General features: G+C 41.2%; 1 protein-coding gene across 3 annotated transcripts in view; it reads left to right on the top strand.

The window, feature by feature from the left end:
* Window positions 1–22,223, top strand: part of STK3 (serine/threonine kinase 3) — a 269,092-nt gene that overhangs the window by 118,141 nt on the left and 128,728 nt on the right. For all 3 annotated transcript variants that reach the window (XM_039524229.1, XM_039524230.1, XM_039524231.1), the window contains exons 7-8: window positions 11,723–11,860; window positions 16,871–16,996. In XM_039524229.1, coding sequence (XP_039380163.1) covers window positions 11,723–11,860; window positions 16,871–16,996 — 264 coding nt within the window. The remainder of the gene's footprint in view (window positions 1–11,722; window positions 11,861–16,870; window positions 16,997–22,223) is intronic.

Genomic DNA, 22,223 nt, shown 5'->3' with positions numbered 1-22,223 from the left:
CTCTTAATCATGTGACTATTGTTTCCATTATCTTTATTTCCTTTTCTCTGTGTCTATTGCTTTATTACTTTACCATCTTAAGTACATCATGCTTTGCTTTAAACAGCATCCAAAGGTCATCATTCCAAAGAGAAGCTTACAGTAGTTAATGGGTATTAAACTAGTGGTAACAGTTGTAAAAAAAACTTGGCTACTAGTGTTAAGGTTAGATATTTTTGTCATTCTAAAGCAATTTGAGTACAGTTTTGATACCATACCATGTTATTTAATTTGTATGTTTTGTCATTTGTTACTTTTAAAAAACGTTCAAAAGGCACATAAAATTGGGTTTATATGTTAAATTATTTGTTTATATACATTTTTTCCCCTCAAAAACATTTAAAAAAATTTGCATTGATGTTCACTTGTTGCACTCCGCAACCTGTGTCTTCACTAAACCTTTTTTCTCTTTAAATTCCATTGAAACCATTGGTGGAGCTATACTTAAGTGGGCAGGTGTTCTTGCTAGGGATCCTGATATAGGGTCAAGGCCTGATGAAGTATTCTGAATTTCATTCATCTTTGGTTGTAAACAGACAAGTGTAGTTTTTTGTCCTTTTCATTTCCTGGATGTGTTTTTGATTCAGGATGAAAACAATTCTGTGGAATGCTTACATTAAATGTAGAGAGTGAGAGTGTGAAGGATTTTACTAAATTCTTAAGAAATTTTATAAAACCTATATTTTGGGCTAAATTACTTGATACTGTCCTTTTTTAAATATAAAGTGACATATAACAGGAAACCAAAGTAACTCTCAATGAGAAGCACCTTTCATCATGAGAAAATAATGACTTTTTTACTTTAATCAGTATTGGCATTTCTGACACTAGTGGAGTGAAAGTCTTCTGAAAGAGAAAAATAGTTTTTATTCTGCTTTGATGATGATGTAATTTGCAGAGGAAAATATGGTAATTATTTCAAAAAAATTTTGTTTAAAAATATTTTTCTTGACTTCTAAATCATATTAAAGGAAGTTTAAAAACTGATTTGTGATTTCTTACATGGAATTTCAGTAACAGATACACTGATAGTTACTTAGTGTCCTAGACACTTTGAGAGAATGACTCAGAAATGTGTGTTTTTTTTTTTAAAAAAAAAAAAGCAATAATATGTCTTTCCCAGTTTATTCATGGTATTTTGTCATCTTTCAGATTGCCGAGAAATTAGCACAGTTTTTTTTAGTATTTTGGAAAAGTTGAAGTTTATGGGGAGTTTTTACAAAATCTCTGAATAATTTATTGCAATAAACTAGCAAAGTTTACAGAAACATTACTGTTCACTGTCTACTGGAGGCTATGGGCCCAAAAAAATAGGCATTGAAGTCAATGGAAAATTTCTCATTGACTTCCATGGGCATTGGATCAGGCTCCAAATGAGCACTGGCAGTAGTTGAGTGATAAATGGTAACCATGAACCTTCATATGAAGTTCAAACCACAGATCTCAGTTCAAGGCAACCCTAGACTTTTGACAAAAAGGAGTAGTCATTTAATCATCAAGGTAGTTATGGCAATATTTTGTTCTAGGTTAGAAAATGCCACCTGTATCTGCGGGAGAGAGGGAAAGATAGAGTATGTTTGTTTGATCGGACTAAAAGAAATTGTGCCCAACCTCCTGGATTCCTTTCTCCTTTTTTGGAACATGGAGGAGTATGCTGGGAGGAGGAAAAGGGTATCGCCACCTTACATTGCCTGGCTGAGGGGCATAGAGTAGTTGATTGGTTATTACTCCCTCCTCCTCTATAAATTTAAAATCTGCCTGGACTTTCAGGAGCCATCTTGCTTTATGGCTGTCCTATCATGCCTCCCCGTTGTTGCTGTGATTCCAGGATGTTGTGGGTCTGACCAGTCATCTACTCTTAGGATCAGGAAGGAATGTGTTCCCCATTGGCTCAACTTGGCAGAGATATAGTAGGCTTTTCACCTTCTTCACAGCATTATGAAAGCCCGGTCAGAAAAAAGGAGTAGGAATGAGAAGTTAAGAGATAATATGGGCAATATTTTGTTGTTGTAGCTTGCAGCTGGTGTCCAGTGTGGATAAAAGCTAAAAAGGGACAGCTTCCAGAGTTAAATGAGACCCAGGATTTGCTTCTGCCTGTAAAGAGAAAGGGAGACTTGGAGTCTTTGCTGACTGAGGTCCCTGTTGATACTCTCTTGTGGGGGGTGAAGGCAAGGGGATTCAAAAGTAAGCTGATTCTAGGGGAAGATGGAAGAGGATGTTCCACAAATTATTGATTTATATGGTGGGAACCCTGTAATACCACACTGAACCCAGTTAAATGAGCAGTATGTGAGAGGGGGTGGGCATGTACACTCTGCCCTTTTGTTAAGCTACTAAAGCTGCACCCTGATGCTTAAATCCATTCCCATGTCTTTCATTCCCCTGCATTTCCTGATCAAAGGTCATAATGACCTTTCATGACCTTGATGAGGAATTTTCTTCTCGCTTTCTTTACTCAAACATTTGATATAACACTTGTCCTTCAATATTGTCAGTCCTTATTTTGTTTCTAATAAGTTAGATAAATGAGTGGTCAGCTACAGATATCTGGAGCAAGAGTCATCCCTGGGTGGTTAGGTTAGCCTGGATTGTGTATTCTCTAAAGACACCCTTGAGTAATCCATTTTGAAGTGATACAATTCTGGCTTTTTTTAAAGGTATATGTGTTCTAGTTAAGCAAGGTACAATTTATGTGATGAGTTTGGCATAGCTCAGAAATTTAATTCAATAGAAATTGTTGCTCAGCTTTTCTGGTGCAAAATGAATAGATGGTCTGGTCTCCCCTTGTCACCTCTGTTAGAAGTGTGTGTGTGAGTGAGCTCTTGGACTTTTCAGGAGACAAACTTCCTTTCTTCTCTGAAAGACTGCGTTCTGCACTCCCTGGCCTGCTGGTAATTACTTGCATCCTCTACCTCATTCTTGCATGTAACATTTATGTGCGCTAAAGTTTTTTGTATTTCATATAATCCACCCTTTTCTCCTACCCCTATAGTCTGCTTCTATGCCACAACTGGTTTCTGTGGCTAAATTTACTGTTACCAGTTTAGAGATTGCTGCAGCATCATTTTTGCACTGAAGATGTGTCAAGCCTCTGAGGTGGGTCCCAAAGAAGGAAATAGGTACACTTTTAAAATGCTAGTGTGCTAAGTGCACCTTTTAGCCTGGTTATTAGGGGTCACATTTCTAAAGCTGATGGAATTTCACTAACTTCCTTTGTGGGTCACCTTTAAGGGAGAACTGTTACAGTATCTCAGATTACTTTTCTTTTAATTATTTAAAGGCAATTGATTTTTTTCTCAAGTGATTCAGCATCTCCATAAGAATGTTATATCTGCTTATTTTTGGAAGTTTGTTGACTGAAGTGATAATGTAATTAGTATAAGTAGGCAATGCCAAAACAGCCAAAAGAAAAGTAACTTCACACATTGCCTAAAGATACCTTGCTCCTACCAGTCCTTGTGAATCACTGTTCCTTTCAGAAAGGCTTATGTTCCTGTTAATTCCACCTGGCAAAATGTCTCACAACATCACCAATATCAAAAAATGACAAAACAACCAAGATGTAGAAAAATGACTGCCAAACACCTTCAATAACATTCCAACTGTACTGGAGAAATAGTGACAAGAAAAGCAAACTGACAGTAAACTGAAGGTATGTCTACATTGCAGCTGGGAAAGTGCTGCCCAACCCTGGTAGAAAGACATGCGCTAGCTTGGTTTGAGGTAGTGTGATTAAAAATAGCAGTCTGCATGTTGTGGTACCAGTGGAGGCTTGGGCTAGCCACCTGAGCTTAGACCAGGGGTGGGCAAACTTTTTGGCCTGAGACCCACATCTGGTTATGGAAATTGTATGGTGGACCATGAATGTTCACAAAATTAGGGGTTGGGATGTGGGAGGGGGTCTGGGCTCTGGCTGGGGGTGTGGGCTCTGGGGTGGAGCCAGAAATGAGTTCAGAGTCCGGGAGGGAGCTCCAGGCAAGGAATTGGGGGTTCAGGGAAGGGGGCTCTGGGCTGGGGCAGGGGGTTGGGGTGTGTGGAGAGTGATGAGGGCTCTGGCTGGGGGTGCGGGCTCTGGTGTGGGGCTGGGGATGAGGGGTTTGTGGGGCAGGAGGGTGCTCTGGGTTGGGACTGAGGGGTTTGAAGGGTGGAGGGGTCAGGACTGGGAGAGGTGGTTGGCATGGGAGAAGGTCAGGGGTGCAGGCTCCAGGCAGCGCTTACCTCAAGTAGCTCCCGGAAGCAGCAGCATGTCCCCTCTCTGCGGTTCCTGGTCAATGGGAGCTACAGAGCCGGTGCTTGGGGCGGGGATAGCATGTGGAGCCTCCTGGCTGCCCCTATGTGTAGGAGCTGGAGCGGGGACATGCTGCTGTTCTGGGAGCCGTGTGGAGCGGGGCAAGCCCCTGACCTCATTCCCTGGCAGGAGCTCGAGGTCTCACGGGCTGGACACAGCCTGTTTGCCCACCCCTAGCTTAGACTCAGAGGGTTAGATATGCTTCAGAGCCTGAGCTGCTGCCTGAGTAGCAACATCCATGCTGCTATTTTTAGTGCACTAACCGGGCTGAGAGGCTTGCTCCCAGCTGCAGTGTAGATGTACCCAAAAGGCTATATGGCAGTCACCCCGCGTTCAAGCCAAAACAATATCCCTAACGTACTCTCCGAGCAGAAAACAAAGCAGAAAGGTGCAGTTCCTTTGCTAAACTGCTGCTGGGCATGTGATGTATTCTTAGGTTGTGTGAAATTTACAGGTATGTCACCATGAATGATAGGACGAATAAGTCACAAAAATTTTCAGAAGAAGAAATTCCACGTGATGTATGAGGTTTCTCATTTTTTCTTGTGGCATATCCTAATTCTACTAATTACATTATCACACCAATAAAATCATCCATAAAAGAACCTTTGCTAAAAAATGTTTTCAGTCTGGACTTCATTTATATTGCTGGCATACTAAATATAATCAAAGGAAAAATCAGATGCATATCCATCCTCTCTATTAGGACTAAATCCTCAGCTCAGCACAGGGATGACTAGATGTTCAGGGACCTGGGCAGTTGTGTAGGGGGGCAGAGGAGATCCCACTCAGTCACAGCAAAGGCTAGTTCAGTCCAATGGCTGTAATAGCAACTCAGTATTAGGTTGTCCAATGTATTCCCCACTTTGAGATGGATTGTCAAAGGTTCTGCATAGTGGTATATCCTCTGGACTTGTCCTGCACCCTCCCGCATTATAAAATGTTCTTTGGGGAGAGCCTCCACAAATCCTCATTCCACAGCTGGGGTTCAGAATTTGCCCCAAAGCACTGTATGAAAACATATTCCTAAATATCTATTATTTGTAGATCTGAACTGGAGACATAAAACTGGAAAGGTCAGTTCAGGACAGGATGGAATCTCTTTTATAGACAAGACAAAGGCAAACACAGATTAAGTTGAAGAAAAGTAAGACTAACTTAAACTCAAATGTTTGTACTCTGACATCTCTTAGCCTGTAAAATAGAATACCTGGAAGGATGCTTTCATGATTAAAACTCAAGAGTAGGAATCAGGTGACCTGAGTTTTATTTCTACCTCTGCCCTGTATTTCCTTTGAAACCTGGGCAAGTCACTTGGGAATCTCTCTCAGGTATACAGGGTGTGAAAATAGGAATGAGGTGGGAAAAAGGCCTTCTCTAATTGACACCCCCCCCCCCCGCCTCTCAGTTGCTACTACTGGGCTGCTACTAGCCCAAGCACTGGGAGCAGTGATGAGAGGACTAGTGTACATAAAGTGCTAGCAGCTGCTAACATGTTAACTACTGTTATCTTGACCTGCCTGGAGCACTGTCTATGTTCGCACTGCCACCATTGCTACCGCCAGTGGAACTGGACTAGTGGTAATAATGGTGGGGAAATTTTAGGAAAAAAGTCTAAGTGGAGGTACAGCCAAAGAAAGTGGCTAAGAATGATACATTGCGTAAGCAAAGGGAGTGGGGATATAGGAGGAGATGAGGGCACAATGTAAATGTGCTTTCTGTGCACCCACTGGGTAGCCAGACACAAACTGGTGAAAATTTCTTCAAGTTAAAATAATAGATTTTTTTTTAAATGTAGGATGAGATCTGCCAACGTGTTTAAAGACATCCTCTATCCTATCTTTTGAGAGTTGGGTCTAGTTCTGTTTCTCCAGTGACTGCTTTGCAAATTTCTTGAAAGGAAACAGAGGACGCAGAGTATTTTGAAGGTGAACTGGGGAAGCTTAAACTTTATACAGAAAAGATGTGAAGGCAGTAATAGGAAGTAGAAAGGTGAGATGGGGTTGGAAGGTTGGGAGAGGTTGTCAGCCATGTTTTGGTTGGATTGCAGAAAGGAGAGAGGGGAAAATGGGAGGCTGGGGAGTAGATAGCGGTTCTCAAACTATGGGTTGGGACCCCAAAGTGGGTCGCGACCCTCTTTTAATGGGGTTGCCAGGGTGGCATTAGACTTGCAGGGGCCCGGGCCCAAAGCCGAAGTGTGAGCTCCACTGCCCAGGCCTGAAGCCGAAGCCTGAGGGCTTCAGCCCTCTGTGGCGGGGCTCAGGCTTCGGCTTCAGTTCTGGGCAGCTGGGCTCAGGTTACAGCCCCCCACCCATGGTTGAAGCCCTCAAGCTTCAGCTTCGGCCCCCACTCCAGGGTGGTGGGGCTCAGGCTTCAGCTTTGCCCCCCTCCCACAGCCCCACTTGGGGTGGCAGGGCTCGGACTTTGGCTTTGGCATCCCCACCTGGGGCAGTGAGGCTCAGGCTTCGGTCCCCCTTCCTGAAGTCTTGTATTATTTTTTATTGTCAGAAGGGGGTCGCAGTGCAATGAAGTTTGAGAAGCCCTGGAGTAGATGGTTACAGTAGCCAAGGTATGAGGTAATTAGCATGTTGGATTAATGATTTGGCAATTGGGATTGAGAGAAGGTCTTTTAAACTGTAAGTGAGAAACCAGGATGTGAGGGATGAAGAAAAGGAGTCAAAGATGACTCCAAGGTTGCTAGTCTATGTTTATATGAAGGATTGTGAAGTTAATAACAGAGAAGAGTTTTAGAGGAGAGGTGTTAGCAGGAAAATAAACTCTGTTTAGATGTGTTGAGCTAGAGATAATAGCAAATCATTCAGAAGGCTATGAAGAAAGGAAAAACCGTCCAGTGGCTAAGGCACTAGCCTGAGACTCAGGAGGCTTGGGATTCACTTTCTTGCTCTGTCACGGACTTCATATAATTATGCCAACCTAACCCTAACCCCATGGTGTAGATGCAGCTATGTCGACAGAAAATGCTTCTGTTGAAGCGATCGTCATTCAGGGAGGTGGTATTCCTACACCAATGGGATAACCCCTTCCATTGCATCTAAACTATGGGGTTATGCTGGCATAGCTATGTTGCTATAGCTATGTGAGTATAGTCTCTGTAGTGTAGATGTTCCTTCGCTCTTTCTGTATCTCAGTGATTCACATGTAAAATTGACATAATAGTGCTTTCCTACCTCAGGGATGTAGTGAAGAGGATTATTCTCAGATTTTACAGTAATGGGGGCCGTATAAGTGGCTAAGATAGATGCACCCGTTAGATAACTGTGACTTGCCCAAGGGTATGTATGTGTAATAGATTCAAGAATGCCTGTATGAAAGTCATAGTTAAAGCCATGGGAGGACAGGGGGTGAACAAGATGACCTATGGCGTGAGTACAAGGTATGAAGATGAGAAGACATCAGGTGGAGCCAGGCAGTACACCAACAAGGACTGAAGGAGACTGAAGGAGCAGTTAGAGAAGAGAAAAAAGAATGGATCTGTACAAGCCCTGGAAAAAGGAAGTGATCAACGTTTTGAACAAACGCTAGAATTTAGAGAAGATTTATTTTTCATTTGATTTATGGTAAAATATGTAGTTAAGCAACATGTTTAGACACAAATAAACTGGGAAGCTAATCTCTCTGAATATTAACATTCTTCCATCAAAATGGTTTTTGAGATCAGATAAAAATATATATAGACTGACATATATGTATGTATATAATTTGTCTGCCTAAGCATCTTGTTCTTTTCTTTGGAAAAATAATCTATTGTTTTTTTTAGTATTTCCTATATTGAGATGGGGTTCAATTTAAAGTTTAATTTCACTTCCCTCCCCGCCCTGAAGTATAAGCCATGATCTTGTATTTTAATTGAATATGTACTTTTGTACTGCATATACAGTATTTCACATAGTCTTTATACAATGTTTTTGTATTACAAAAGTGCATCTAAAATTGTTTTGCAGACTAATATTGCAGGAGAAATAATAGGTCAAGATTTTAAAAAACAGGAGCCTACTGTTTAGGGTTCTAAATCCAAGTTTAAGCACCTAAATAAGTGGCCTGATTTTCAGTAGTGCTGATTACCCATTTTTATTTAAGTACCTAAATATGGATCTAGGAGCCTAAGTTTAAGCTTTATATATACTTTGGTAGCTTGTATTGTTTACCATTTAAGAATAAATGGTCAGTCATTTGTTGACTATAAAGAAGTAAATTCTTTGATATGATTCTTAGCTGCTATATAGTTAATTAAAATAACCTTGCCCCTAAATATGATGGCTCATATATTTAGACTTATTTGTTCTGTGTGTCACAGTTCAGTGTTTATGATCAAATCGGAGATGTATATTTTTAGCTCATTTTATGATGATACTATATAAACAATAGTTACAAGTAGACCGTTTTATCCTTGTGTTTCTTATAGCTACTGCAGAAATTATATGTTAAGTTTAAGATTATCTTGAGATAAGACTGCAACTCAGCAGCTCAAAGTTCAAAAGAGATCATTACCTTCAAGGACAGAAGCAGCTGAGTTTGTCATCCTTTGCTTTATGGCAGCAGTACTTCATTTATACTGATAAACAATTAGTCTGGTAGTGCAAACTAGTAGTTTAATGCCAGCGTGGAGGCCTATCAGTAGTGCACAGTATTACTTTCATGCATCTGAGCTCAAGTGCCACGTTGGAGATACCTTATATTGGAGTAGGGTACCCGTCTCCAAGAAAATAAAGAAAAATAACTTTAATTATGGCAGCCAGGAGTATTACTTTTGTTAAACCATGTGGCCAGATTTGTTACTGTACGTTTCCTATTAGGTGAATAATGAACTGATCTATAAAATACAAGTATTTGAATTGAAATCAGTTATTTGGTACTGAAATATTTATTCTCTGAAAATTATAGTGAATATTTTGGTTGTACAAATTCAACATACGTTCAGCTTTTCTTGAGAATATGAGTTTAATTTTAGATTGAGGTGTTTGAACAAGATACTGGGCTTTCGTAGACCATCAAAAATATGTTCAGGGATGATGCTGAAAATCACAAATTCGTGTCTCTCTCCTTTCCCCTCCCGGCAGTATTTCAAATGTTGGTATGTATGCTATGTACACGGTAAGAATAAATTGTCTCTTTTTTTTACATCACTCTGTGGTCATTTCATTTTGTTTTTTCTTCCCCTTCTTCAAAGTTCCATTTATCTGTGGAGGATGGTTACAATGAATGAGTACTATGTTTCCCCATCTTCTTACGTGGGGAAAAGTGGTGATCCCAACTGAACCTGGTTTGAGAAGTGAATAATGACTTTTTTTTTAAACCTTGCGTCTTTTAATACACCGTGTGCTGCTATCTTTGCAACTATTTGTAATTCTATACAGTAATTGATGAAATATGTATTTAATATTAACATATGGCACTTCATTGATTAAAAATTTTCCCCCATCTTATTAAGGTGATAGTTCAGACTAATACCTCAGAAAAGTGTCTATTAATCTTTCTTTTCCTCCTCTTATGCAGGTAGCCCCTCAGTTAGGGTAAAATCTAGGGTCATGAAAATCAGTGGCAAAATCTCTTGGACTTAAACAGAACAAAGAAGGGACATATGGTGTGTTCCCCCCCCCCCAAATCTGTACTCCTGAGGGAATTCTACACCAAAAAATAAAAATTCTATGCACAATATTTTAAAATTCTGCAAAATTCTGCATATTTTATTTGTCAATAAATAAATGTGGAAGTTCCAGCATGGCAGAAGGGAGCACAGGCCATTGGCTGCATGAAGATGGGCTATCACCCTGCATTCCTTTTCCCCTCTGCTCGGGGACACAGACTTTTCAGTGAGGCTGCACCTGACCCTGGCATTGCAAGGGCCGAGGCCTTGCCCCACTACACCAGCTGCACCAAGATAGTGAGCAAGAGGGACAGTCTCGCACACACACCCAGCCCTGGCCCCTGATCCAGGTGTGGGGCAGGCAGGCTCAGCCCTGCAAGATCCAAGTGTGGAATGGCTTAGTTTGGGGGAATCCAGGTGTGGGGTGAGAAGATTCTGTGTGGGATAATCTGAGTGTGGGCGGCTTACTGGGAGGTCCTGGTGTGCGGGGGCATATGGATGCACATGGCCTTGTTGGGGGGGGGAGTTCTGGGTGCAGGGGGAATGGGACTCTGTAGGGGAGTCCAGGTGAAGGTGCTTGGGGCTCAGCAGGGAGGGTTTGTGTGTGGGCAATATGGGGCTTGGTGGGGCATCTGGGTGTGGGGGGCTTAGCAGGGGAGAGTGGGGCTTGGTGAGGTGGGGTCTGGGTGCAATTGGTTGAGGATCAGTGGGGTAAGAATCTGGGTTTGGGGGGCTCATTGGGGTGGTCCATGTGCAGGGGGGTGCGGCTCGTTGGGGTGGGGGTTTGAGTGTGAGGGCTAAGTAAGGGATGGCTCCAGCTGCAGCCCCGGCCGCTCCTTGCAAGGGAAGAGGAAGTCTGGTCCTCTCTCAGACTAGAAGCTGAGCCCAGTGCAGGCTAGGAGCCACTGGCCAGGCCATCCCCAGCCCCACTCCGAGCACCTGAAATGATGCGCTGGCACTGCTGGGGAGGGGTCCATGACCGTTCTTGCTACTATCCTTTGCTTCCCTATCAGAAGTCATTTTTCTGCAGGGAAGCAAAAAATCTCCATGGGACATGAATTCTGTGCATGTGCAGTGGCGCAGAATTCCCCTGGGAGTACTACCTGGAGAATTTCTCTGTATGTGGTTTTCAACAAATAGGATAAAATGTTGCCATTTTCACAATTTCCATACAACCTTTTCATACCAGTAAGCTAGTGACATGATTTTGTTTACATTTTGTTATTGCTGTGTGCCTTCAGTTGCATCTTCTCCATTTTTAGAATTAGTTTTAAATCACATTGGCAGAATCAAGGTGTTTAATTACAGCTGAACATTTTAGAATGCAAAAGTAAATAGGATTGATCGGACGTTCTTCAGCAATTTTGCTTGTACAAAATTGAAATTAACTTAAGAGATGGGAAGTGGATCTGGTTCTCAACAGCAATATTTTTAGATATATCTGCAGAACCAGGAAGTGCCTGACTTGTGCTAAGAGGTTCTGAAAGGGCAAAATCTTCTCTCAAGACTGATAACAATAATAGATAAAATAAAGAATGATGTGCTCAATGAGGTACAGTTTAAATAGAGGAAATCTAATGGTAAATATCTGCATTGGTAGCAGATGGATTTGCTTCCTGAATCTCAATCCTATTGGAAATTCTAGACCAGTTAAAATTTGTCCTCCAGATTCTCAGTCAGATTAAAAAAAGAAAATGGTGGATAAAGAAATATGTTTATTTGGCTACAGTAGTATGATTTTTGCTGATTTTTTTTCAGCTTTCTATTTTTGTTTTAATTTTTTAAACTAGGCTATTTTTATGATTCCCACGAATCCACCACCAACATTCCGGAAGCCGGAGCTCTGGTCTGATGAGTTTACTGATTTTGTGAAAAAATGTTTAGTGAAGAATCCTGAGCAGAGAGCTACTGCAACACAACTCCTACAGGTCAGTATTTAAGTTGCTAAGGCAATGCATTCTCTTTGGTTTCCTGGTCTCAAGCCAGAACTTTTGTGAGGATTTCTAGGAACCAAGGGTCATTAGAAAATCTTGTTCTGGCCACATGCTCCTTCTTTCTTGAAGTTTATCTAACAAAGTACAGAGATTCAAATAATAGCAAATGGTTACATATGAAATAAAATCATAACGTGCATTCTAAAGCCAGACGTAATTAACTAGATCAGGGGTCGGCAACCTTTCAGAAGTGCTGTGCCGAGTCTTCATTCATTCACTTTAATTTAAGGTTTCACGTGCCAGTAATACATTTTAACGTTCTTAGGTCTCTTTCTATAAGTCTATAATATATAACTAAACTACTGTTGTATGTAAAGTAAATAAGGTTTTTAAAATATTTAAGAAGCTTCATTTAAAATTAAATAAAATGCAGAGCCCCCCCCAGACCGGTGGCTAGGACCCGGGCTGTGTGAGTGCCACTGAAAATCAGCTCGCGTGCCGCCTTCGGCACGCATGCCATAGGTTGCCTACCTCTGAACTAGATAATCTCATGTCTTATAGAGTGATGCAGGCCCAAAGTCCTTGCAGGGCTTTACAAACGGGTTGGCTGGGGTTTGTAGGGATAACTTAGCTGACATGAGCAGGCCCAAGTTAAGACAAGATGAGCCTGAACAAGTAACTTCTGAACAAGCCTGAACAAGTAATTGCTGAAACAACTAACTATTGTGAATATATTTTTAGTAAAAAAGGGAGTAAGAAACTAACTATTGTGATTAAGTTTATAATAAACAAAAGTAAGGAGAACTAATAATCTTGCCTTATGCAATCTGCAAAGCGATTGGTCTTTACATGTAAGTATAGCTGCTAGTAGCTAGGAAAGACATATATAAACTGTGTAGTATGTGACATGAACTGGAAATGTGGTACAGTATCACACTATGCCTAAACTCTCTGTGGCTGGGCCTAGCTAGAGTGAGCAAAGTAACCTGAGTGATGAGTGGAGTCGAACTGAGTTTTCTGGATCCCAGAGACCTGGATAAAATGTTTTTCCAGAACTACACGAGGTGTTCTGGATAAGCCGAGTGGAAAGGTCTGGAAGGGAATTCCAACAGGATCATGAGACAGGCATGCTGTCAGCTTGCTTCCCAGGAGAAGGACCAACGGTGTGCCTTTCCCCACCCCCCCACCTCCAGATATACAAGTCCCTTCTTTTGGCTATGTCTACACTATGCACTGTGCCACTACAGCCAGGTCGCTAAAAGGTGCATAGTGTAGCCACTGTTTGTTGGCAGGAGAGAGTTCACGTGCCGACAAAAAACTTCCACCCCCAACGCGTGGTGGTAGCTTTGTCAGAAGGACACTGTTCACACCGGCGCTTTTTGTTGGCAAAACTTTTGTCGTTCTGGGGTGTGTTTTTTTCACACCCTGGAACAACAAACGTTTTGTTGTCCAGGTTCCAGTGTAGACAAAGCCTTTGTCATCATTCATAAACAGGACACTCCCTGCTGTTTTGTTTCTTCCTGTAGATTTTCTCTCGTGTGGATTTTGCAACCTTTTGACTGGCACTGGGTCTGTATGCAAATAGGCCTCCTTTTGAGGCAGACAACATACAAATGATCAGAAAGGGAGATAAGTTTCTGTTATCTCCTGCCTAAAAGGAACCCATGTGAGGCAAATTACCTCCGGGGGACCCGCTTTAAATCCAAGACCTCAAAACATAATTTTCAATATAGATATATAACTCCTTAAATATTATCCATACATACATTTCACAATGCTTATGAATACCAGTGGGCTAATGCCTCTCAGCAGAGACCTTATGTATCACTCTTTGGTGAACTATTATACATATATCTGACCCAGAGGATCCCTGTAAAACTCTATGCATTCCCTATCCCCTCTGCCAGTTGGCACCAAAAGGTCCCTGGGTCACACCATGGCTGCCAGAAATCTGCATAGCAAGAAATGAGAATAACTGAACAATACAAGGGTTTTACATTTCAAGAAAGCAAGTGTTGTGGAATTAGGAAATCTATTTGGTATGCTATTGTGAGAGGCTGTACTAAAATTCACAAGTGTAGAAGAGTGCGGAGACCTGAAAATACCAGGCTAGATTGTTTCCTTTATGGGGAAAACTAGTAAAGGGATAAAATATACAACCCCAGTTTTCTCTTAAACTTTCTTTAAAAGTTGAAAATAATTTTGACCCCCATATCAGTGAATGTTCAGAGAAACCACACATCTATTCCAGGCCAAACACCAAGGTTAACTATGCAGAGGCCAGTAGCTCTGCCCAGTTCCCTAAGTGACCATCTCCTTCCATGACAGCATGATTCCCATGCTTTCCCCTTCTATGGCTGCCTAAAAACCCCTAACTTTAGAGGCAGAGGTTCCAAGGAACAGCTAGCATAAGTAGAACTGACTGGTTGACAGCAACATATCTGGTCAAAAAATAGAGAAAAAACATCATGAGAATTTTGTTGACATTTTTCTTTACTTTTTTTTGGTTAGTTTTTTCAATTTCAAAAATTCAAATTGAATTTTCAGTTTCCTGTAAGTAATAATCCTACTCTGATAGGGGGATAGACTATATCAAATTTTTACTTTCCTGCATTTTCTGACTCCACTACAAAGAGATTAAAATTCTTACAATTACAGTATTAGTATGTAGTGCCAAAGAATGACCTAATTCAGAAATAAGGATATGAAGTACTTCCATATTCCTTCTATGATCACTGCTTCAAGCTGTAAGTTGTGGCAGAACAGTATGTAAAGAGAGCTTTAGATTTTAATCAGTCTGGTGTATCAGCATTCCATATGAGGAAAAAACAATTTTACAAGCATTGTGATATTAGCCATGGCATTTGATAAGTTCAGTATGAACTCTGGAAATACTAATTTTCACTGAATACCTAAGTTACGTATGGATATAGCTGATCAGTCCACTGTTTTATGCCATGTCACAAACATCAAGCCTTATTCCCCTCTCATTTACATTCTTGTAAATTGATTAACACCATGTATTTCTGTGGAGTGTCACCACCGTAAAGCTGGTGTGAGTGAGCCAAGAAACAGGCCATAGTTGAAAAAAGTAATAGTGTAAGGGCATGTGTACCCTACAAACTTAAGTAGACTTAAGTTGATGTACAGCCTGGGCTATATTTACTGCTGTTTTTCAAGTCCACAACCTGGGAGTGGGGAGCTGGAAGCCCAGGCTGCAGCCCAGCCGGGAGCCAGGAGCCTGGGTAGCAGCCAGGCTATCAGTGGGGAGCTCCACCTGGAGCTGAGGGACTGTGCTCTCAGCCTCTCCCTCCCTCCCTTCTCTCCCCCCTCCCAGTCGGGCTGCTGCCTGGGCTCCCCACTCATAGCTGGGCTGCTGCCTGGGTTTCCTGCTCTGATCCAGGCTGCTGCCCAGGCTCCCTGCTCTGATCCAGGGTGCCGCCCAGCATCCCAGTTCCCTGCTCTTATACAGGCTCCTGCCCAGGCTCCCTGTTGGGAGTCCTGCTGCTGCCTGTGCTCTTAGCTCTCTGCTATGCCTCCCTGCTGCAAGCCAGACTGATGCCGGGAATCCTGGCTCCCCACTCTGAGCCAGGCTGCTGCCCGGGCTCCCAGATCCAAGTGGGGAGCTGGGAGGCAGCAGGGATCCCAGTGGGGAGCCTGGATGGCAGCCCAGCTCCGAATGGGGAGCCTGGGCAGCACCCTGGCTGGGAGCGGGGAGCCAGGAGCCTGGGGGACAGCTGGGCTCTAGCTGGAGCCCCCAACCTGCGCCAGGGTGGCAGCCCAAGCTGTGAGCTGGATGTGGGGTTCACAGCAGGGAGCTTTAGCACAGAGCTGTGAAATTGACAAGAATGACAGCCAACAGCTGATGTAATTAAGGCAGTGTCTACAGGGACACTGCGTTGCCCTAACTACACTGACATAAGCCCTACACCTCTTGTGGAGGTGGAGTTGTTACTCTTTTGGTGTAGTAGGGCACTTACATCGGTGGGAGCAAGGCTGTAGTGTAGACATGCCCTAAATTTCAAGGACAGACCCAGGTGCTGTTTCTGGATTGCTTGTAGTTACATATTGAACAGCTACTTTGCTACAATTATGAATATAACAAAGAGATGTTAGATTGCATCAGTAAAGCTCATCTTTTGGATGATAGGACATAGAAAGGAAAAATTAGGTAAAGGCTTCAATATTTAAGCTGAGACCAAGAAAAAGAAGCCAACTACTGAAATGCTCATTGCTGTTTTTTTAATTGTCATTTTTCATTTGGTGTAATAACTTACTCTGCCAGTCTCAGAACTACAGGTATGTTTTCTTGCTCTGAGAAATTCCATGTAAATACTAATGGAGAAATCAGAATATTCTGCCAACAGGTGCTTAATAGACAACAACATGCATATGAAGAGGGGTAAATGATATTTTAAATGGTTTTGAATTAAAAATAATCTGCCTGCTAAAGGGTAGTTGGGATTTTTTGCTTGTTTTATATTTCAGCATTGCAGATGATTAAATAATTCATGACATATTTAAAATACAGGTTTGTTGAAGTAAGCAACAGCAATGGCTGCTCTGCTTATGGCCACTAATTTGTGTTGTCAGCTTGTTAAGATTAATTAAATGTTGTAACTGAATATCTGAAAAAGTTTATTTTTCTGTGTCAGACAATCACCACTCTATTTATTTACTACCTAATCCACATTTCCTTTCAACAATTACAGCCTTAACTATAAAGCAGTTGTATTATATAGTTACATTTTCCCATGGCCTGCTGTATAAAAAACCCAAATAAATAAAAAAGCTAAATTTTATTTAGTTGCAAAGCAGCTAAGAGGGATCATATATTTCCCTAACCTAGATTTTAATTTCTGTCTGATGTGAAAGACTATTTATCGCTAAAGTCTTTGATGTTGAATAACATGTTATTTTTAACATCTGTTACTTGTAATTAAGTTGTAGCTGAAAAGTATTTGTTGGATTTCTGTTATATAATTTCATGATTTTGTTTTCTAGCACACTTTTATTAAGAATGCCAAACCAGTCTCAATTTTAAGAGATCTGATCACAGAAGCTATGGAGATCAAGGCAAAGAGACATGAGGAACAACAAAGGGAGCTGGAAGAGGAGGAAGAAAACTCGGTGTGTGTTTTTTTGGTTTTTTTTTTTAAGTATTTTGTATTTTAAGTATTTTTTTTGTAATTTTGTCAACATATATATATATATATATATATATATATATATATATATATATATATATATACACATATACATACACACATATATATATATATATATATATATATATATATGTATATACACACACACATATATATGTGAATGTGTGTGCATGTGTATATATGTGTGTGTGTGTGTATATATATGTTTTGAATCTTCTTACCTGTTCTTCAGCATGCAAGGTCTGAGCTTTCACCTTTATTCATGTTGAGTAATACTCCTGTGACTACTGCAGCATCAGCCTGTTCCCAATCCAACTTTACCTAGTTGTAATGATATGAGCTCTTTTTAGAATAAAGATCCCATTTCTACTTTAACTATGGTACACTACAGTAAATGAAAATGTCCAGGCTAAGGTTTTAAAAAAATGAGGCTTGTAAGTCCATATTTAGGCACCTGAATAAGTATTCTGATTTTCAAAAGTTAGGGAGTATCCCACAGCTTTCTTTATATTATAATTGGAGATATACCAATCTCCTAGAACTGGAAGGAACCTCGAAAGGTCATTGAGTCCAGCCCCCTGCCTTCACTAGCAGGACCAATTTTTGCCCCAGATCCCTAAGTGGCCTCCTCAAGGATTGAAGTCACAACCCTGGGTTTAGCAGGCCAATGCTCAAACCACTGAGCTATCCCTCCCCCCGTTTCCCTGAAGTCAGTTATAGAAAACAGTTATCTAAAATATAGAATTAGTGATTTGTGAATTGTGTTGGTTGATGTTGCTATTTTCGCATTATGCCCATGATTTTTCATGCAGCTCTGTTAGGGAAGCAGATTAGGAGGTAAATAGGATTTATGTTGTTTGTTTTGTGGTACTAAGAGTAAATCATTCTTCCTTCATTTTATTACCCTCTCTAAATTATTTATTTTAGTGCAGGCCTGTGAAATGTATACAAGGAGATAACCATATACAATAGAAAAAGACATTCATTCTGTGTGTTTCAAACAAATGCATTGCCACATGTCATAGGAAGAACCAAGGTTATACAGGAGCAAGGCTGAGTAAAAAAGTTGGTGGCTTGAATACTAATATGAATCTCACAGTTCTGAACAAATTGAAAAGCATACATTTTGGTAATGTATAGTGTTTCACAACTTGAACTAAAGAAGCTTTGTTAGGTACTCTGGTTTTTAGGATGATGATGTGCATATAAGGATACATTCCAGTAAAATAATGTTGATATGTTCTATGTTTACAGGATACTTATGTGTTCTAACAATCTCTTAACACAGACTGAGAGTAAGTGTTTTAAAAATTGGTTAATTTTGGGTAGTATTTGTCTAGTCAGTTATAAAACAAGCTGGGAAGAATGGAATTAGCTTCCTATGTCAAGAAACACACCCTGATATGGAATTTTGTGACTTCATATGCAGTTTTCTTGTTTGCTACTTAATTTATAGGAGAGGAGACTTTATTGGCAGGCCACTGAGCTGATTTTTAATTCAGATTCTTACAAGTGGTCCACAAATAACTATATGGTAGAGTAGAATTTCAGTTCATTAAATGACCCTTAAAAAGATGAATTTGTTGCAGACCTTTAAAAAACCACCTTTGTTGGCATTTTTTCTTCCTACTTACCACCTCCTGAGCTCTCAAACTCAAATATTTTGGTCTAAGTTGTGTATTTGTCACAAACCCAGAACAAGGAGCAGCATGTAGTTGCACCATCTCAGCAGTAGATTGGGAAACAGTCAGGGACTAAGTAATCTGTGCCAGCCCTATATTTGGTGCAGTTACTTCCCCAGTGTGGCAGCTCAGCTATGCTGTCTGGGTTGTTGTGGTAGGAGTGAAAACAAAGCTCCACTCACTCCCTGCCCACCTTCATGGGTGGGAGAGTAACAGCTGCATGGAGGCTATGCTCCCTCAAATATAGGTAGTGAGTGGAGGGGAGTAAGGAGACATTTTATGCCTTGTCACTGCCTCGCCTGGGGACACAGAACAGGCCACCACTGGCCCTTGCAAAATAGAGAATAGCCAGCATTTTCTACAGAATGTCTTGTGCTAGTTAGTGAGTGGTTGTGGATTCTGAATGTTAATCATAGAATATTAGGGTTGGAAGGGACCTTAGGAGGTCATCTAGTCCAACACCCTGCTCAAAGCAGGACACATCCACAGACAGATTTTTACCCCAGTTTCCTAAATGGCCCTCTCAAGGATTGAATTTACAACCCTGGGTTTAGCAGGCCAATGCTCAAACCACTGAGCTATCCCTACATGGGGCTATGCTCCCGTCTAGTGGTTAGTCTGTGGCAACAGCCCTGCCTAGTTGTTAGAGCCTGCAGCAGGTGGAGCAGGGAAAGGTAGGGGGACCTGGCCTGCCTACTCCACCAAGTTCTGACCCAGGGACCCTCTTGAGTGCTGTAGGGATGGCATTCAGCACCTGCCATCCGGCCAACACCCTCTCCTGCGTCCCTTCCTACGTCTCTTTCCTTCCTCGAGGTGTGTTGAAGCTCGTAGGTGCCCATTGCAGACCGGCTTGCAGGCCTCTGTGGGTTAGAGTCCCTGTTTCGTGCTGCGGGACCCCTCCTGGTGATGCACGCTCTGTTGTATTCCCTCTATAGCGGTGAGCTAAGGTCCATTCCCTTCTGCTAGCTGCCTGGCTGTGCTGCAGAGCCTCCTTTCAGGCCCTTCCAACTGGAGTGGAGTGAGGCTTCCTGGGCCCACAGTTGTTTTGTACTCCTCTCCTCCCATCCCAGGAAAAGAAAACTGCCTTCTGGTGTTTGGCTCCCTGCCTGTCTGCCACTTGAAAGGTGGATGCCTCTGACTATAAGGCTAAATACCATCTCACACTCTGGGAGTCAGTGTCCCTTATGGAATTTAGCCAGTGGAGAGGTCGGTGATCAGTTATCGAGAGGCAGGGGTTTCAGAAAATGTAATATTGTAGTGCTTCTATGGCCAACTTCACTCCGCAGGGCTCTTTCTCTAAGGTTAAGTGGGCCGTTTCTCTGGGAAACAGTTTCTGGCTAATATAAAGTATTGGGTGTTCTCCCCCCACTCTATCCATGTCCTGGGACAGCCCCACCCAACATCTGAAGCATCTGTGTGGAGTGATAACTGGGTGAAGGAAAACAGTTTATCTGCTCAGAAGGTCTTTCAAAGTTCTGAAGGCTCTATAACAGGCCTTTAGTGGTGTACTTTTCTTTTTTTTTTTTTACCCTACATTTTTTTATGATTATATGGTTTTGAAAATAAAAGAAAAATGGTACTTGGCTATTAGGTCTGTGATTTGCTATAATGAATATCTGATGGTTATTTTTGTTGAAATTGCTAATGAATTATGTTTTGTACTTACAAGTACACTTATTGGTAATAGGACCTGCATGTACTCTGATTTTCTCTATGCTGCTCAGAAAACTGAAGCCTTTAATAATAAATAGCTTGAGTATTGAAAAAAAGTGCTGTAGTGCAAAAGAAAAGTTGCCAGTGCAGCTAGAATCCTTATCATGAATAAACATTTAAATTAATACAACTAAATTTTAAACAAAGTTTCATTTTCAACCACAGGTTTGTAGTAGTGACTTTTCATTTTATCACGTTGCATAAAATAATTTGTTCTGGACTAGTTTTAATAATCACTCATTCTTGATGTTGATTTCCCTTGTGTTGCCATTGCATCTTATATGCAATCAATCATCATAAGAAACTCCAGCTTTCATGTGGTAGGTGAAACCAAGGTCTTGCCCACTTGTATTCATTAAAGATTACAGGACACTTTTCATAAGAGTACAGAGTTAACCCTAGTGTCCAGGACCAATTCGAAGTTGGGTAATTATATGCTATCTTCCTACATTCTTTTTGCACTTCTAATTGGAAAAGATCTTCTTCGCTTCATGTTCTAAATTGTTAAGGGCTAGATTGAGAAGGGCTAGAAGGCACAGTGCTGAACAAGGGGCGGACTCAGTTGAAGGCTCAGCTCACTTCCTGTTTGACCCTTGCTCTGAGGGAGGGAAGAGGATAGATACCAGCAGTGTATTATGACATCCCTTGTGTGGATATAGCTATTCTGGCAGGTGCATTTGGGGGGAAGGCACAGTCAGTGCTTCTTCTCTTCCATGGTCACCTGCTCTGGGTAGGGAGAGGTAAGTGGCTCACTTATCCCTGCATACCCAGACCCAAGGTCCAGGTAACCTGTGCAGGAATACATGGGTTTCTTACTATTCCTTAATGCCCTGTGTGAGCATGTAGTCCGAGTGATAACGTAGCCCTAAATAATTTAATATGTGAAGGTGCCTGTACTTAATGATCTCTACATATAGTTTATATACATGTGCATAGTCCGATTACAGATGTAACAGTACTACTGAACTGCAGCCATCCTTAGGTTGGAGAGTGACAACCAACTAGTGCGTAGAACATTGCACAATAATATAGGGAAGATAACGTCATATAGTAACTCCAAAGCTCTTTGGAGCAGGTGGACTCCATTTGTATGGTGTATTTTTCCTTTCAGCAGTGCTGTGTACACCTGTGGTACTGTATGAATAACATAATTGACTAAAATAACCAGTTTGTGGCATGACATAGTATCTTTTTGAACTTTAATTCATGTCCTCAGTGGAGAAACACAGCTATAGGTATAGTAGTACACATTTTGTTTATGCTTTTTCTCTGTATACATTTCATGTATATAAGTAAAGGGATTTTTTTAGAACTAAATGGATTAAGTACAAAGATTGCACAAGTACACTCTTCATTTTCAGAACCTGTACCATTCTGTTTTCCTCAGATGTGGAAGAGTCACATCTTGTCCACCTGCTGTAAGCATCTTGTGATGGGGACACAATTTGTAGTAAATATTTTGATATATATGCTTTTCAAAAACCTGACACTGCACACCTGTAGCCTGGATGGCTGTTATTAACAACTAGCTTTTCTTGTCTTGTTTGAATTACAGAATATGATTGGAAATAGTGTACTGTGAATTGATTTTGTGCATGTTACAGGAACTGCTTGTGTGATGGGAATGCATTTTGACAAACTGACATGTTTTGATAGGTGCTGAGGTAATTGTACAGATTTTTTTAATTAAGCAAAAATTGCAAGCTGAGTACTTTACAGAAGGTTAATCGCAATACCAAAGTTTAAATGTTAGTTTAAGCATTACTAAACATGACCAATCTCTTCTCTTATGCA

The sequence above is a fragment of the Mauremys reevesii genome, linkage group 2, assembly GCF_016161935.1.
Source record: "Mauremys reevesii isolate NIE-2019 linkage group 2, ASM1616193v1, whole genome shotgun sequence".
Taxonomy (NCBI): domain Eukaryota; kingdom Metazoa; phylum Chordata; order Testudines; family Geoemydidae; genus Mauremys; species Mauremys reevesii.
The sequence above is the reverse complement of the archived record's forward strand: the minus strand, read 5'-3'. Positions and strand labels throughout refer to the sequence as shown.